At 40.3% G+C, this 15,817-nt stretch overlaps 1 protein-coding gene across 2 annotated transcripts; it reads right to left on the reverse strand.

The window, feature by feature from the left end:
• Positions 1–141: 141 nt before the first annotated feature.
• On the reverse strand, positions 142–13,915 carry LOC306779419 (serine/threonine-protein kinase DCLK1-like; the record flags this gene model as incomplete). 2 transcript variants are annotated; one of them, XM_079271318.1, is made up of 15 exons in its annotated part: positions 142–520; positions 2,230–2,343; positions 2,472–2,552; positions 2,680–2,773; positions 2,941–3,018; positions 3,190–3,323; positions 4,147–4,293; positions 4,558–4,677; positions 5,093–5,262; positions 5,359–5,446; positions 6,331–6,425; positions 6,575–6,691; positions 7,485–7,584; positions 12,952–13,298; positions 13,555–13,915. In XM_079271318.1, the coding sequence occupies 15 exons, from the start codon at positions 13,913–13,915 to the stop codon at positions 329–331; spliced, it is 2,238 nt and encodes a 745-aa protein (XP_079127444.1). In that variant the 3' UTR covers positions 142–328. The 2 variants fall into 2 exon arrangements, with proteins under 2 accessions (XP_079127444.1, XP_079127443.1); XM_079271317.1 differs by having other exon boundaries at positions 2,680–2,776.
• Between the last annotated feature and the right edge of the window lie 1,902 nt (positions 13,916–15,817).

Raw genomic sequence — 15,817 nt, forward strand, 5'->3', positions numbered from 1 at the left:
GAACCAGTGTTTGGTGAATAAATAAGGCATTTACAGTTTTGTGACCTTTTTGAAGAAATAAAAAAGGGAAAACATAAAAAAATAGTTGCATGCTCTTAAATTGTATTCTTTGATCTAGAGATCAACTTGTCCCTTACTCTGATCAATGCATTTTATAATTAAAGTAAAAGTATTATGACTGGGGAAAACTTAAATAGGTGCAGGTTGGTATGCAGCCTGTGAATGTCCAGTTCAGCAGACTGAACCCAATGTTGGGTCTTTCCATTTTGCACTCCACCCTTTCCCACCTCCAGAGGGGTAGATGTGGGGAGTGGCCTCTGGGAGACTGTTAGAACTGAGAAGTGGGTGAACGAACAGTGTCGGCCGAACTTGGGGAATAGTCCTCAGTCTCAGAGGTGAAGACGGGGTTGGCAATGCGGGAGGCGCCGGCACCGATACCGGGTGGTAGGTGGGGTGCGAATTTCACATCCTGGTGGCGTCTCCGCTGGAAAACTTGCTTCTCCTTATCAAGTGGCGTGGTCTGAGAGAGGGTGACACAGCAGTTGGTCGGTGCTCCACATGTGACCCGAGATGAGGAGTGGCATCCAATCGATCACCAGTGAGACACTTGGCGAATGTTAGATGAGCTAAAGTTTGCTAAAGTATGTGGAAAAAGCTGCATTTACCGCACTACTATTCTCTTTCGAGTTTAACTTTTTGTGACACAGAAAGTTCAACTATATCTTGTGACACAGCAAAAGAAGGGGCAACAACAAGAGACAAAAAGGTCTGCCATGATCCAGTGGATGAATAGTTTCTACATTCTTTTATGGCATTCTATACTTTTACTTTTTTAATGACATTTTTTACAGCATACTATGATATATTTGGCATACTTTTCTATGACTATCAGGATTTGTTTGGTATTTTAATGGCATAAAATGGTATGACATTTTTTATGGCATACTATAATGTGACTATTTTATGACTACACTTTGCATGATGGATGTGCAACTTTTCTGTGTAGAATAAGTAAGCAGCATTTAAACTGAACAAACAGGCAAGAGGATACAGCTACAGCATTAGTGAAATGAAGGAACGTGATAAAGTGATGGATTTGATGAGTTAGATAAGGGGCGAGGCACGAGAAGGGCTTCATTGTCTGCCAATGGGCCAAACCCTTTGAAGGTGGTACATGAAGACTGCCAGCACCTTGACTTATAAGAACTGCAAATTAGAGGTCATAAACTCCAGTTGATGTCATGGTGAAATTTTCACCTCTCTCTTTTTAAAAAATAAAAAGGCTCTCACCCAGATGTTTTATGTGTAGTGTGATGTTTCGTTACGGTTTGGTAACGGCTGATCAATCGAATATCGGCTTTTTCCTGCCCCAAACTATCAGTACTATAACAGCCTTTTAAAAGTCCACTATCGGTTGACTGCATATTTGTGCTATGCTGCGTCATACCTAATCTAGTACAATCCTGGATGATGGTCGTGAGCCAAAGAAACTGACCTCTGGATGGTGAAGTCCTGGTGCAGCTAAGCAAAGAGAGATGAGCGCAACTCAGAGGAGCACCTTGAACTCAAAGAGTCACTGGCCTGATTAGCATTAAGATGCTCAACTCTGAACTTCTTTTGATAACTGCTGTGTTGAGAAGGACAAAAACTGGCATAAAAATGTCATGTCACTATCAACTGACATTCTGTGAACTTTACACAGCCAAATGTAAAAAATCCAGTTCAGCTTTGAAACTATTTAAGAAATCATATCAACCGAAACCGTGTCATTGTATGCCAACTGTTATTCATAAGATCTCCGGTGCTGACAGTCCATCTAAAAGAAGTGGATGAGAGACCAGAGCACACACAGGAAACCCTGGCAGCAAAAGGCAGATGGATGAACTGATGTATACAGAGAACAAAGCAGAAAGTCACTAAATTATGAATGACTAAAGATAAAATATGGCTAATGGATTAGTTTTCTGCTTTGCCAAACGTACAATGTTCGTTTCAACTGAACCACGACTGAATTTCAATGACATCCAAAGGATGAAGTTTAAAAGCTTTTGCACAGAATGAGGATTTAAGCTGCTGTTGCATATAAGGGACACTGGTTCAAAATGATTTTTCTCAATTTTGAATGACATTTAAAGCATCATTGCTAATGCACATAAAAAAGAGCCCAAATGTAATCTACGAATGCAGAGATGCATGCAGCGTCTGTGTGTGAAGGGGTGCAGAGCTTACTGTAATGACTGACACCCCTGCAGCGGTGCTGTTGAGCTTGGGCCCGGTATTGAAGTGCTTCTTGATCTTCCCAGCCACAGGCAGCTGGTGCTTGTTCTCTGACACACCATCATCCTGGAAAATGCAAAGAACAAAGCTTCAGAAACTCTACTTGCTGCATCATAGTGCACTCTATCATAGCAGTGTTTGTATGTACACAGGTGATTCCGGTGAAAGGACTAACTTTAAAATGCTGAACTTACATTGACCCAGCTGTGATCAAGCACCTGTACAGCCGTATATCTCTGATCCACCTCTACCTGCAGCATCCCAGTGATCAGATCCTAAATAAAGACAGGCTACATTATTATACTGGCTACTCATGGCTAATGTGAGACACCACTGAAAGATTGTGGTGTTTCACATGGAGAATAACAATGGCAGATGTGGAGAACACTTCCAGACACCAACCTTGGCAGTCTCAGAAACACTGTCCCAGTATGGTGCAGGAAAATCAAGCTGGACCCTCGAAAGCTGTTCAAAGAGAGCCTCCTGATCTTCACCACTGCTGTAGAAAATAAAACAGGTATTTTAGAAGCTCAAACTAAGTTCCACAGAATAGTCTATAATGTGATGGCATACAATAGACATTCTGAATAATGTAATTAGGACAATTTAATGTGGTTAAAACATCATCCTTCAAAATAAAGACCCTGATACAGGAGCACCTACCCACTGAAAGGAGGAAAGCCACACAAGAGTATATAAGTGATGACACCAGCTGCCCAAATGTCAACCTCGAGGCCATACCTGTAATTGAAGAGGAAGATATCAGGTATCAACTAAGCACATCTGCAAGTAGCAATAGTTCACAAGAATTACTGTAGAAGTTTTTGATTGGGTAAATGGTATTTTTTTTCTACTTTCTTTTTACAGCAAATGCCTTAAAAATGATGTCTCAGATGAGGACTCTGGACTCACCCGGTCTCAGCGACAATCTCTGGTGCTACATAGGTGGGTGTGCCACACACAGTATAGAGGGGCCCGTTGACGACAGTAGCCAAGCCAAAATCCCCTAGCTTCAGAGACTTACTACCATCCTGGTGTTCAAACACCTGTCAAACACACACACACAACAAGAGAAAGTGAGAAAGCGCGAGTAAAGAGGTCTCCAATCCACATTCATTCATTTTGTGATAAAGATTCCATTAAGGTGCTTGATGTGATTGTAAAATTAGGTAACACTGAGGGCAAAGAACGAAACAGAGAATTGATGAAATAAAGACCTGAAAAGGGATTTTGTTGAAATTGCATTACAGTAAAAACAGACTGTTTTGGAAAAGCACAGAAAAAGAACAACGCAAATACGGATGGTCTCTGTAGAATCAAATGTAGTTTTTTGCTTAAATCATTACATGAATATATTATGTAATAAATGCAAAGGCTTAAATAAAAAGTGCAGTTGAGACTGAGTTTAATGTAATTGAGGTTTGTGCCTTGTTTTAGTGTCAGGCTTTTCTTTTGCTGATGTGAATGAATGTCCTGCATTGATTCGATTAAGATACTTTAAGTATTCTGCTTCTAAAATTTCAGTTAATAGATCAAAGCTATTTTACATCTAGGTCAGACTTTACAGAAGGGATGTGTTAGAAACTTGAGTTCCAAATGACCACAGTGACATGCCACAGTAAATACCTTGTCAAATTGTGTCCAGTAATTTCTTTTCATGATTTAATGTATTTATCCTGTGTATGTTACATGCCTTCGTGCATGTGTAATTGTTAGTTCTAAGTGCAAACTTGCATCTACAAACTGAGGAGAAGAGTGACAATGGGAACGGGAAAGAGGAACATGGACCTATGAGGTTTGAAAATGGGAAGCTTTTACAATTTGGCTCCACTCACTGCCAGTACAGAATCTTTGTAGGGTCATACTTACCAACAGGTTTTCTGGTTTTATGTCTCTGTGGACAATATTGAGGCTGTGCAGGTACTTGATGGCACTTGCCAGATTGAACAGCATACAGCTGGCATCTCGCTCTGTGTATTTGCTTGAGGAGGTGATTGCATCAAAGAGATCGCCCCCCTGGAGTATTTGGGATGTGAAAGAGCACTGGTTGCTAGTTTTCAACCATGTTAATGGGCTGAAGTAGCTTTATCTATTAACAGGAATCAAGTAAAAATCCACTTAGATGGACTAATATAAAACTATGGTACAAAAAAGATGTTTAGTTAAAGAAAAATCTGAACAGAACCTATTGATCCTAAAATTTCACAATTATCCCGAAAATAGGATTTTTACTGCATGATAGTGTGAAATTGCTTTGAACAATTAACAAACATGCATTACCTTAACCAACTCCATTACAAGATAGAGCTCACTATAGGTGTCCATTTCCTCAATTAAAAGTACGATGTTGGGATGTTTCACATGCCGAAGGATTGACACTTCACTCTGGATCATGTGCTCCTGGGCAATAAAAGGAATATCAATCAAAGTAAGAAAATCTATCGACACTGTACAGAGAAAATAATATATACAGAAACATATCAGTGGAATGTGAGACTGGGTCAAGTTTGCTCTGAATATGAAAGACAAACAAGTTTCTTAAACATCGCAGACATTTGGAACGTCAGTTGAAATCATTTTGGTCCTCGTTAACACTACTTAATTAGCTTTATCTGATATTAGACTGGTACATGAAACATAAAGAAAGACAATTTAGTCCCAGAGCAGATAGCACCATCTGCTGATGAAGAAAAATAATGAAAGAGCATCCAAAACAGATCTCAAGATTGTACACAGAAAATAACTTCTTGACAGTGAATTTGACCAAACTTGGTGATGTGATAATTGAAGTAAGCGGATGTAGAGGTAGGGTCACCTTTCCCCTGCATTTTTCTTTGTTGATGATCTTCAGAGCGTACTCTCTTCCAGTGGATCTCTCCACACACTCTCGGACCACAGCAAAATTTCCATCCCCTAAAGTCCTCCCCACTTTGTACCTCTCTGCTATGGGCACAGGCACTGTGTGGTACTCATCCACTGGCTCAGCTGTGGAGAAAAACAAAAGATCTATAATGTAAAGACATGAACAGTAGCCTTTACATTGCTTGCAAACTGTATTTTTCCACAATGATTACTTCTTACCTTCACTGCCAGGCCCATCGCCTTCATCCATTGAGCTGCAAACCTTGGTAGACGCTAAAGAGAGTGAAGAGCCACTGTGTTGAGATCCCTGGAAATAAGAGACAGCCATGACTTGAGAACGAAAGACACACTGATGCACTTGTTTTACTCAAACCTTAGAGGAGGCAAAGCTTTCACAAAGCCTACTTGTTGCACTCCAACGAGCCTCGAGTATGCTGTTTAAAATTAGACAAATAAAGCTTGGTGAAACACTATACTAACCTTTCCACCAGCATAAAGACTGGCAAGAGGTTACGAAATGGATTGAAAGAAAATAATATCCTCCGCCACATCACAATACCGAACACAGCCAGCCTGATGATTAATTAATGATGGTATCACTGAAAATTGGATTTCGCTCTAGAGTCGACTGTGCTATGCAGTCTCAAACTTGCTGGTCCTTCCCAGATCACAGCAAAAATGTGCTGCTGCAGTACGAACGACATTTTACTCAAGAGATAGCTCTAAAGCATCATAGTACATGTACAAACAGAGCGTGTGTTTACCGAGGGATATGAAGTTTGGGTGATTTTGTTTTTCTAATACTCAGAAACATGCATATGAGCTGATATTTACATCTGTACACCTGTGTACATAGACCTGCAATCACCCATGTCATCTTCTTAAGATTTCTCAGTAAGATAAACAACACTAGCAGTGCTTCCAGTCGCATTACTGAGCGACACAAACAAACAGTAAAGTCAACGATGTATAATAGGCTCACACATGCTGGACAATATTTGAAAGGTGAGAAATCAATAAAGTTTAACACTTCTGTTTAATTCCATGTCACGCGAATACTTTTAAATAATATACATTGATGAAGAGACTTGTTGAACTCCTACCCAAAATTGCTGTGGTATGATGTATGACAAAATATAAAATACATCTTTAAGACATTAACATATTTACGGGAACATCCATTTTTATTACCCGTCGTCTTCGGAGGCTAGCTGGACTGGTCGGAGAGGGGCTGGAAGACTTCCCAGATCGAGGTGTGGACAGCTGACTGCCAGCAGTGCCATTAGCTGTCGGTACATTAGAATTGGCATAATGACGAAATACTGCAGGATAGACCAAGTGTATATATCCTACAATCCTATCAAAAAACTGTGTGAAGATTAAGAACAATACATTTACTTTCAAGTGACCCACACACACACACACACACACACACCTGAACCAGTGGATGACGGGGACTTGCTCCTGCGGGACATCCCACCACCTCTTGGCGAAGAGAGACCCTGAACGGAGGGGAGCCGGCCATATGATGCAGACTTTACTACCTTGCAGTCTATACAGAAAGAAAACACTTAAAGACGTACACTGCTGGAGCAACGTTTTCCTAGATAATACAAGGCTACCTTATTCTACCATTTTGTCAGACTTGAGTATGTGACAGACAGATACATTTTATTGATATGAAGTATTTTCTTTTGGGTACAACAGCCTATAAACCACAGAGCCACAAAGTATTAGTGATGACAACCTCTTTTATTCTGACCTGCACATTCAAACACACAAACTTTATAACACAACTATAAACTGGGCCACGCTGATGATAATGCCCTTCATATCATCTGTATTCAATGTGAAGTAGATTTGTATTTCAGTCCAACTCTCTCCTCACTAGAACAACTGTAAGCATAAATACTATGGTAAAGCTGTGACACCATTCCACCAAGGCTATTCGGACACTCTTTCATTCATAAGTGGTCTTAATAAAAATCTGAAATTGGATCTTCAGTATGTGGTATTAGAAAGTCCCGCTCGGTTTAAAAATATGGTGTCTACATTTTTAACAAAAATATTTGTAATGAAAAAAAAGGTAACAGGGAACAAGATGGAAGTGACACCTTATACTGCATTTTAGTAGAGCTCCATGAGCAATAGCAGTAACAGCACTAGAAAGATTAGATGTATGAGAACAAACCTGCAGAGGCACAACAATACAAGTTCCACATGTTTGGCCTATCCTGAATATACTTTGGCCACAAAGAAGGATGGTTTGATGAAAAGCTATTCACAAACGGCGTTAGTCCCATGTTTTCTCCACTGAGCGACCATATAAATGAAGGTACACTTACCACTTTCATCCAAGTTGAAGTCATCCTGATAACGGAACTTCTCAGGGCCACAGGCAAAGAAGATATCATCCTCCCCAAAAAAGTCCTGAAGGCAGGTGATCTGGTGAAGATGGAGACATTTCTCTCAATTATAGTTCAAAAACAAGTTTGAAAAGTGATGTGTACTCTACCCAGTGACACTGTAGATGATATTAATTCCAAAGACAGTACCATTTTTTCAAAATAGCTGGAACATTCCAAAAACAAATGAACAATCTAGAAAGCTACAAGTGTAGGTATAAGGTTTGACTCATTACACAGACAGTCTGTTGCTGCACTCAGGTCAAGTTCTTGGTTCAGTATCAGAGGTTCCAAACTGAATCCACAAAAGAAGCCTCTAATCTCTAAAACTGAAATAAATGATATGATAGGAAGGAATAGTGCCTTTGATATTTAAAAACTTTTGTTGAAATACTCACTTTGATCTCAATAATAGAGAAATATAAATGATAACCCTCACATTTCTACAAAGAGAAACTAGATGACGGAGTTGATGCATCTGCTGTGGTCATTAACACAGAACCCCATCACAGTGGATGCAGTGGCATAAATAAATGAAGATGCTAATGGAGTCCTGACCTTCTACTCAAGAGTTATTGATGTACTGAACTACAGCAATGCGCCAGAAAGTGTTTTAATTTTTCTCGACAGAAGGGTGAACTCTGCAAAAGCTCCATCATCAAAAATGTGATTCCATCTAAATTATTTGTCACTAAGTGGACATTTATCTTGTTTTGACTTTGCATCGAGGCAAAGCTCTACTCCTGGCCAGAGAAGGAGAAGCTGCTACGGGGTGCGAAGCTCTTCAAGCCGGAGCTTCCGACTGCAGGTCAAAGGCGTGAGCAAAGCCGGATCTAGGTCCGTCAGCGGAGGGCTGGTCGCTGCCAAAGGCCCAACTGGAGTCTGAGCTGAAGGACTTTCTGGTGAACCTGCATGATTGTCACCTAAAACATGAGGTTTGTCTTCGTACAATGTAGTGAGGGACAAAAAGGTTTATAAAACGAGACTATTGCAAACATCTAATATGTACATACATTATTTATTGTCTCATCATTAAGAACCACGAGGAGTTCAGCAGAAGCCTAATAAGATGAATTTAGTGCTTTGACATGAAGCGGACGGACAAAGAAGCCACCACCACAGTCCGTCAACCCGACTGCCCTCCAACCATGTATTAAATATTATGTTAGCATCCTCCTTCGTTAATAATGTGAATATGGTCTGGTTTTATTAACTCTCAGATTATTTTTGAAAGAATTGTAACCTTTAAAATAGTAAATTAATTAAGAATTAAGAATACACTATATGCAACTTTGATATTTTTCATCCAAACTATTGAAACGCTGGATTGTTCACCAGACAAAGGGATCGGAATTACTTTTTTGCACATTATAGATAAATAGGTACAGGTAATTCTCACCACGAAATCTTTTTATAAAATTGAGCACAGAGGGAGGTTTAATATGGACATTTTCTCTGCAGATGGTCCACTCTGATCTGGCTTCAAACCTATGGTTAATGGTCACCCACTATAACTCTCCATTTCTATCTTAAGCAATAAGTAAATCTGAGTAGAAATGAGTGACAATGTTCCCCAATAGGATCAGAGATCTAATCAACAATGCACACCCTCAAAACAACAAATATGTGAACAACTATAGAGTGAAATATAGATTGCTTCATATAAAATGTTTTGAGTCAAATGTGTCTCGCTGATTTAACAAGAGCCACTCTTTATCGGTTATATGTAACTCTTAAATAACTCATGTTACATGAATTACATATTGTTCATCTGGAATACTAGGAAATAGGAAAACGGCAAACTTATGATGGAGCAGCGTCAGTGAGGCATTCATGATTGTGCTTTATATTGATGCCTGCTGGCTGAGTGACACAGCAGCTCCATAAGGCCTACCATCCCCCTAACACACACACACACACACACACACACACACACACACACACACACACACACACACACACACACACACACACACACACACACACACACACACACACACACACACACACACACACACACACACACACACACACACACACACACCGTCAGGGTTTTATCTGTTTGAAAAACAACGGGAGGTATGCATGCTTTGGAATCGAATCAATCTGAGCCTTAGTACAGACCATAGATTACACACAAGATACAAACTGGTAATAAAGCATTGCTCAAACAGTAGACAGGTGGAGCTCTCCAGGGTGCTGAATCTCCCCTTTGAAGCTCATGACGGTCACTCAGAATGTCAGGGACAAACATGACTCATCTTCACACGCAATTTTCTAATTGTTCTCGTTCATTTTGCACGGACTGCCCTCATTTACAGTTCCAGAGCATGTTTTACTTTTTTCAAATTTGTATCCTGTAGGATTAAGAATGTCCGGTAGAAAGAGAGGATGGAAAGCAGTATCTTCAGTGACATACATTATCCAATATTCAGATTGGGTGTGCTGCAGAATTTTGTGACATAAATGCAGTTGCTGCATAGAAAGATAAGAGTAATAGCTGCCTTAAAAACTGCAAGTCAGCACTATGAGCACATCCATAAGGACACACCCACAACTCAAGCGCACATATGAGCGATAACTCTAGCCCTAACATTTTCAGCATTCCTAATAACAAAGTCCTAGTCTTCAATTTCTATATTTAGCTTCTAGTAGTTCTAACAAGGTATGCATTTTAGCAGCAGATATATTATGTGTCAGTATATTTAAAACATGTTTAAATGTTAAATTAATGCAAATTTACGTATACATACATGTATTCATGTATTACGTATTCATACATGAATGACATTGTGAGCAGAGACCGATAGAGATTCAGTACGGACACACCAGGACAAATTTTTTTCAAGGTTTTGCTCTCTGACAAACGGGGCACCGTACGTTTCATAACGTCTTCCACTATATCATTTCTTAAATGTAAAAATGTTTTTCACAGCTACTGATTTACTAATTTTACAATGCAGAATTAAGCCTCTGCTTTCGTGCGTTGAAGTCATGCCAGGCTACGTCCTTCGGTGGCTGTTTTGACATCTATTTCAACAAGAAGTGTTGACTCTAAAACACAGAAGTTTGCAATGTGCATAATACCATTACAGAGCGGAGCCATACCATATGGAATACCATGGCCTGAGTCTCCTCAGACGTCATGCAAATGTTTCCTGCTCCATCCCACACAAACATACCAAGCCATGGCCTGTATTCTTGCTATGGACCTCGTCTGCCGATTGTTTGTTTATTCATAGCTTTCAGTATGGATAATGTTTTATAAACTATTCGTCATCTGCAACCCAACAACTTTAACTTGGCTGTGCCCATTTGGCCAGGGATCACAGCGATCAAGCAGAGCGCCCCGAGAAGCAGATCCACTAAACGTGAATCTAAAGACTCGGAAACAAATGTGAAAACAGAACTTGGCTGTCGATGACTTTTGCAGTAGAAGAATCAAGATGGACAGACATGACTGAATGAAGATATCAGCAGAAATTATAATATTCATTTTAAAACTGCAGAAAATACACCAATACCAGACATGCATAACAAATCACTAAGCTGAATAAGCAAAGATACCTTGTGTGAGAGACAAACGGAGAACCAGAGAAAGAAATTCTAATATTTGTCTTTCAGAGTATACACAATGGATATACACTTGATCTATTGCAATGGCATGCCCGTTTATGCTTTGCTGAACAATCTGTATTCCTAAAACAATTCAGAGGATTTCTGGAGGCAGATTTGTTTGTTGGTGTGAAAATCCTTAACGTTCGCTCTACGCACCGTCACAGAATGGGATCAGACCTGAGCCATGTGCTCCGTCTTGCCGCCATGTGTATCAAGAGGCCGTCAGGCCGAGCACTGCCGCTATGAGCCCTCTCACACTACACCTACAGTCCTGACATCACTACTGCACTGCTCTGCCGCAGAGGCTGTTCCTTAGCAACCAGCTCAGGAAACCATGTCACCATAGAAACCATCAGAATAAAATAAAACAGTATTGTGTGATAAGGATACTAATGCAGCATGCAGGTGATAAAGTTAAAAAGCTGATTATTTCTGTGGGATGTTTTGAAACTAATGTTTGTCAGTTGAGCTCTGTGTGAAGCTGCCACTTAAGCATTATCCAATCAAATCAGCCCATAATGGCCCACATCCCCCATAACTGTGATGATATCTCGAAGAATATGAATTACTTGAGTAAAATGTAGTGTGAAATAAGGCACCTGCGCAAGGATGTCAACAAAGTATAATAATGTAAAATAATGGCTACTGTATCTGTGTGAATTACTAACTCACTGAGTGAAAACTGTAACGATTCAACAGTGTGCTACTGTTTAGTAGGATTATGAGATAGGGTACGAGAAACCCATTTCTTGCAATACAGTCAGTACATTTTCCCAGTTGACTTTGAATCTCTCTCTCTCTCTCTCTCTGAAAGCAATTTTCAATGACAGTGGAAACGTTATATTTCTTTAAAACCTCAAAATGCGCTTACTGCGCTAAAATAACTCAGCCTGGATTGAAGGAAATGTGTACCAGGTCTGCCTCATGTGCAGTGTGCTGATGTAAGATTGTTATGTGAGATACAGTACCACAAATGGGAAGACAGCATGTGGAGAGAACATTTAAACTAAAACGGCAAAATACTAGTCTCCACAACCAAATGTATCTCGGTGCTGCACACAGCCAAGCTATGAACAGATAAGAGAAGGTCATACCAGTGATTTATAGCCAACAAAAGCATAATTTCTACTTCCCCAATTAATTGATCAGTGGTGGAACAGGATGTAAGATAATGTCTCTCAGAGTATAGAGAACTTAAGGTTGTCCTGGCTGCTTCCCTTTGAAATAAGCATACTGTAAATAAACAGCAACAAGTAGAATATGGGCGATATAAAACGGTACATCTCTTAAATGTATGGACATTAGGTTCATTTTCAAAACATACAGATTAATCAATGTTGGTTACAAATGTGCAACCAGCTTTACCAACTGCTTCCGCTCTGAGTAAAGGGAGCCCTTGAAGTCACAGACAGAGGTAGGGCAATGCTTATGTGACTTTCACAAACTAAAGCACATATGATTCCTTAATTTAATATGTAGACACCATATCACATATTGTGACATACATGCTGTAGCTAGCTATTCAAACTTAATATTGACTGTGTGCTTCAGAAGAAAGTAACATTACACACACACAGCTAATGTGTCATCATATTCTACAGTGTATTACATTCTTTTTTATGACGTTTAAATATAAGAATATAAAAAAATGTTGTTGGACCTAAAAAGTATAAAGAAAAACACCAAAATGGAATTTTCTCCAGTGTACCCTACTCTGAAGCATGTTGGGGGAAATGAGCGAAAGTGAGGCTCACAGAATGACCACTAGAAATGGAAACTTAACACCTACCATCTTGCCGTCAACAGTATATAGCTTTTTGACGAGTCCAGAGTCCATCTTGATGGCGTCTGTGATGTCAGTCATGACTTGCTCAAAGGAGTGTGCGGTCTTCTTGTTGAGCAAGATCCGTACGGCCTTGCGAGGCTTTACTCCACTGCGGACAATGGTTACCAGTTTGGGCTTGACAAAGTCCTTGCTCTCCCTGGTTTCCGGGGATCCAGCCATGGCGCTACCAAGGGAAGAAGGGTCACGGATGGACACAGCAGTCCAGCCACCAACAGCCCAGTTGGGATTTACATTCTTTGTGTAGTCCAGCATCTTGTAGGGCTCTATGGATGCACAAACATAGCTCTCCCCTGCAGAAAATCAAGACAGAAAAAGAGATTTTTTGATTTTCCCACAAACAAAAGCTGAGACGTATTGGAAGATTAAAAAAAGTGATTATCACATGATAGTGTGACACTGGCTTATTCTGCTGGTCAAGATGGGGTAAGTCACGCATTTTGTTTTGATCTGAATTAGCTGGTGGGGTTTGTGGCTTGATTGATCTCACATTACTCAATTTAAACATAATCTGGAACAAATTTACAACAATTCAAGAACACGACTCACCTTCCACCAGCTGGTCCATGCAGGTGATCTTTGTTGTCCCATCAATGGTATATATGGTCCGCACCCCTTGTGGCAAGTTGACATTATCTGACAGAGATCGAGTGAGGTCAGCCAGCAGTGCTTCTATAGACCCAAATCTGTCCTGGGAAATGGCATACACAATCCCCTTGAAGTAGCGGTCCCCATTGCGATAGAAACGAATCTTCTTGGCCTTCTTTTCTGAGGTCAGTTTTTGCAGTGTCCTGGTTCTGTACAGGCTGCAGTGAGCGCTATGAGTGGGACTGGGGAGCCCATTCCCTCTTGAGCCCCTTCGGGTGTATCTGAGAGCCTTGTCCCGCTCATCAAAGTGCTCCAGCTCCATGTCTGTGCAGTGCTGTTAGACCATAAATAATACAGGGAGAAAGCTTACTTTTTGAATATGCCATTCAATTTGAATTTGTATAAGACATCGTGCAATTAGGCTCTCTGTCAGTTGTTTACACTCCTGATACAGCACTGATACAGGCTTTGTTGCTATTGCTACTGCTGCTCCTGCACACATCATAAATTAACATGTCACACCCATTTCATGCTCCCTTGTGATACTCAATTCAATCTTTACAGCAATGAAATTCACATGCATCTGCAATGGATATTAGACCATCCAACAGTGTAAGTCTGGTACAGAATGCTGGCTGAAAGCTTATTGATAGGTAAACAACACAAATATATAACATGGCAAGAAAATGGTCGAGAACATATGGATTTTCTTGTACTGGTGCAATCTCTCTTACCTTTGAGGCCAGGACAAATGCAATGAAGCGGGTTTTTTTCTTCCTCTAAGCAGAACTTGTCTCAATGAATCATTTATTAATTTGATGCCTTGTAGATTAAACATGCGTCCCTTTGTTGCCCCCGTGATGGTGCCGTCTTCCTGCTTGCCTGCCGTGTGTCTACTCCGCTGTGTGTTCGCATGCAGAGAGGAGGTAGGGCTGTAGCCGGTGTCCTCCACCCTCCCCTCCCCTCCTCTCCCCTCCTCTCCCATTCTGCCATCGCAGTGATTTACATCAGACCGCTTGGGGGTCAGCGCTGCTCGTGCACATTGCTGTCAGAACACGCCCTCATAGAAACCTCAATGCTAGTTTAGCTACATGGTGCGCGTTCACGTTGACCTGCTTGGCATAACCTCATACCTGTGACACTTATAGCTAACGTTACATATTAATAAAACAGATCCACATATCGCCATTCACGAATTATCACACAAGGACAGAAAAGCGTGTAAACGGTTCAAGCTACCAATCTACCATATTCAATGAATTTGTAACGTTATTCAATTCAAAGCCAAGTAGGCTAAACCTAACGTTAATATAGCCCATAGCATTGTTTTTAACAGTAATAGCGGGGTTTTCTTTATTTCCGGTGACGTTAACATATACAATGTAAATTCCACTGCAGGAAATTAGGTGTTAAAAATACCCTCACAAGGTGACCGAGCAGAGTAACATGCTGGGGTTACAGACAGCGCTAATACTGCACTCCACATGTAATATGACACGGTATCGGGCCTGTGTGAGACCAACCCACACAGGTGTAGGTGATGTTTGTAATTAATTGGTTCACCTGGAGCGCGTGGATAAGTGTGGCGAGCGGGTGAAGGACGCACAGGAACTAATAAACATCAATTAAGTATGAGCAGAATACCACCTAATGGTAATTTGCACGTGTTTTTGTATCAAAATATTCACAGCAGTCTGTCACACTTCCATAGACCAAATCTTGTGTGAATACTTGATGTGGGCGAGGACTGGGTCTATAATGTTACTTTTATGACTTTCAGCATTTTTGAATTTGTTCAACCTGACGTAACCAATCACTTTACTATACGGCTTCTGTCCAGTTGGCCTGCTGCAGGCACAATTCACTTAACATCAACATTTTGAAGGTTGTTTTCTGATCAGGCTGTCCAAATAAAAGATATTAAAACAATGGACAAACTTGTAACTTTGAAACGTTTACTTTTCTTTTTACTTTCAACATTTTGTATCTTAAAATATTCGTTGAAAATTCATCTTTTTCACATTGTGTCTTTGTTGATTGCCCCCAGAGAGTATAGAGATCTAGACAGTTAGATACTTGAACGCGTATAGACAAAATGCTCATACGTTTTCAGTGAATATTTGGGATGTAATGTGGGTCTTTAGAGAAGCACTTTCAAAGCACCTCAGATATAACAGCATGATAAGTGTTGGACTTCATTTATTGTCAATAAGCTGGGAGCAAG

The sequence above is a fragment of the Melanostigma gelatinosum genome, assembly GCF_949748355.1.
Source record: "Melanostigma gelatinosum genome assembly, chromosome: 7".
Taxonomy (NCBI): Eukaryota; Metazoa; Chordata; class Actinopteri; order Perciformes; family Zoarcidae; genus Melanostigma; species Melanostigma gelatinosum.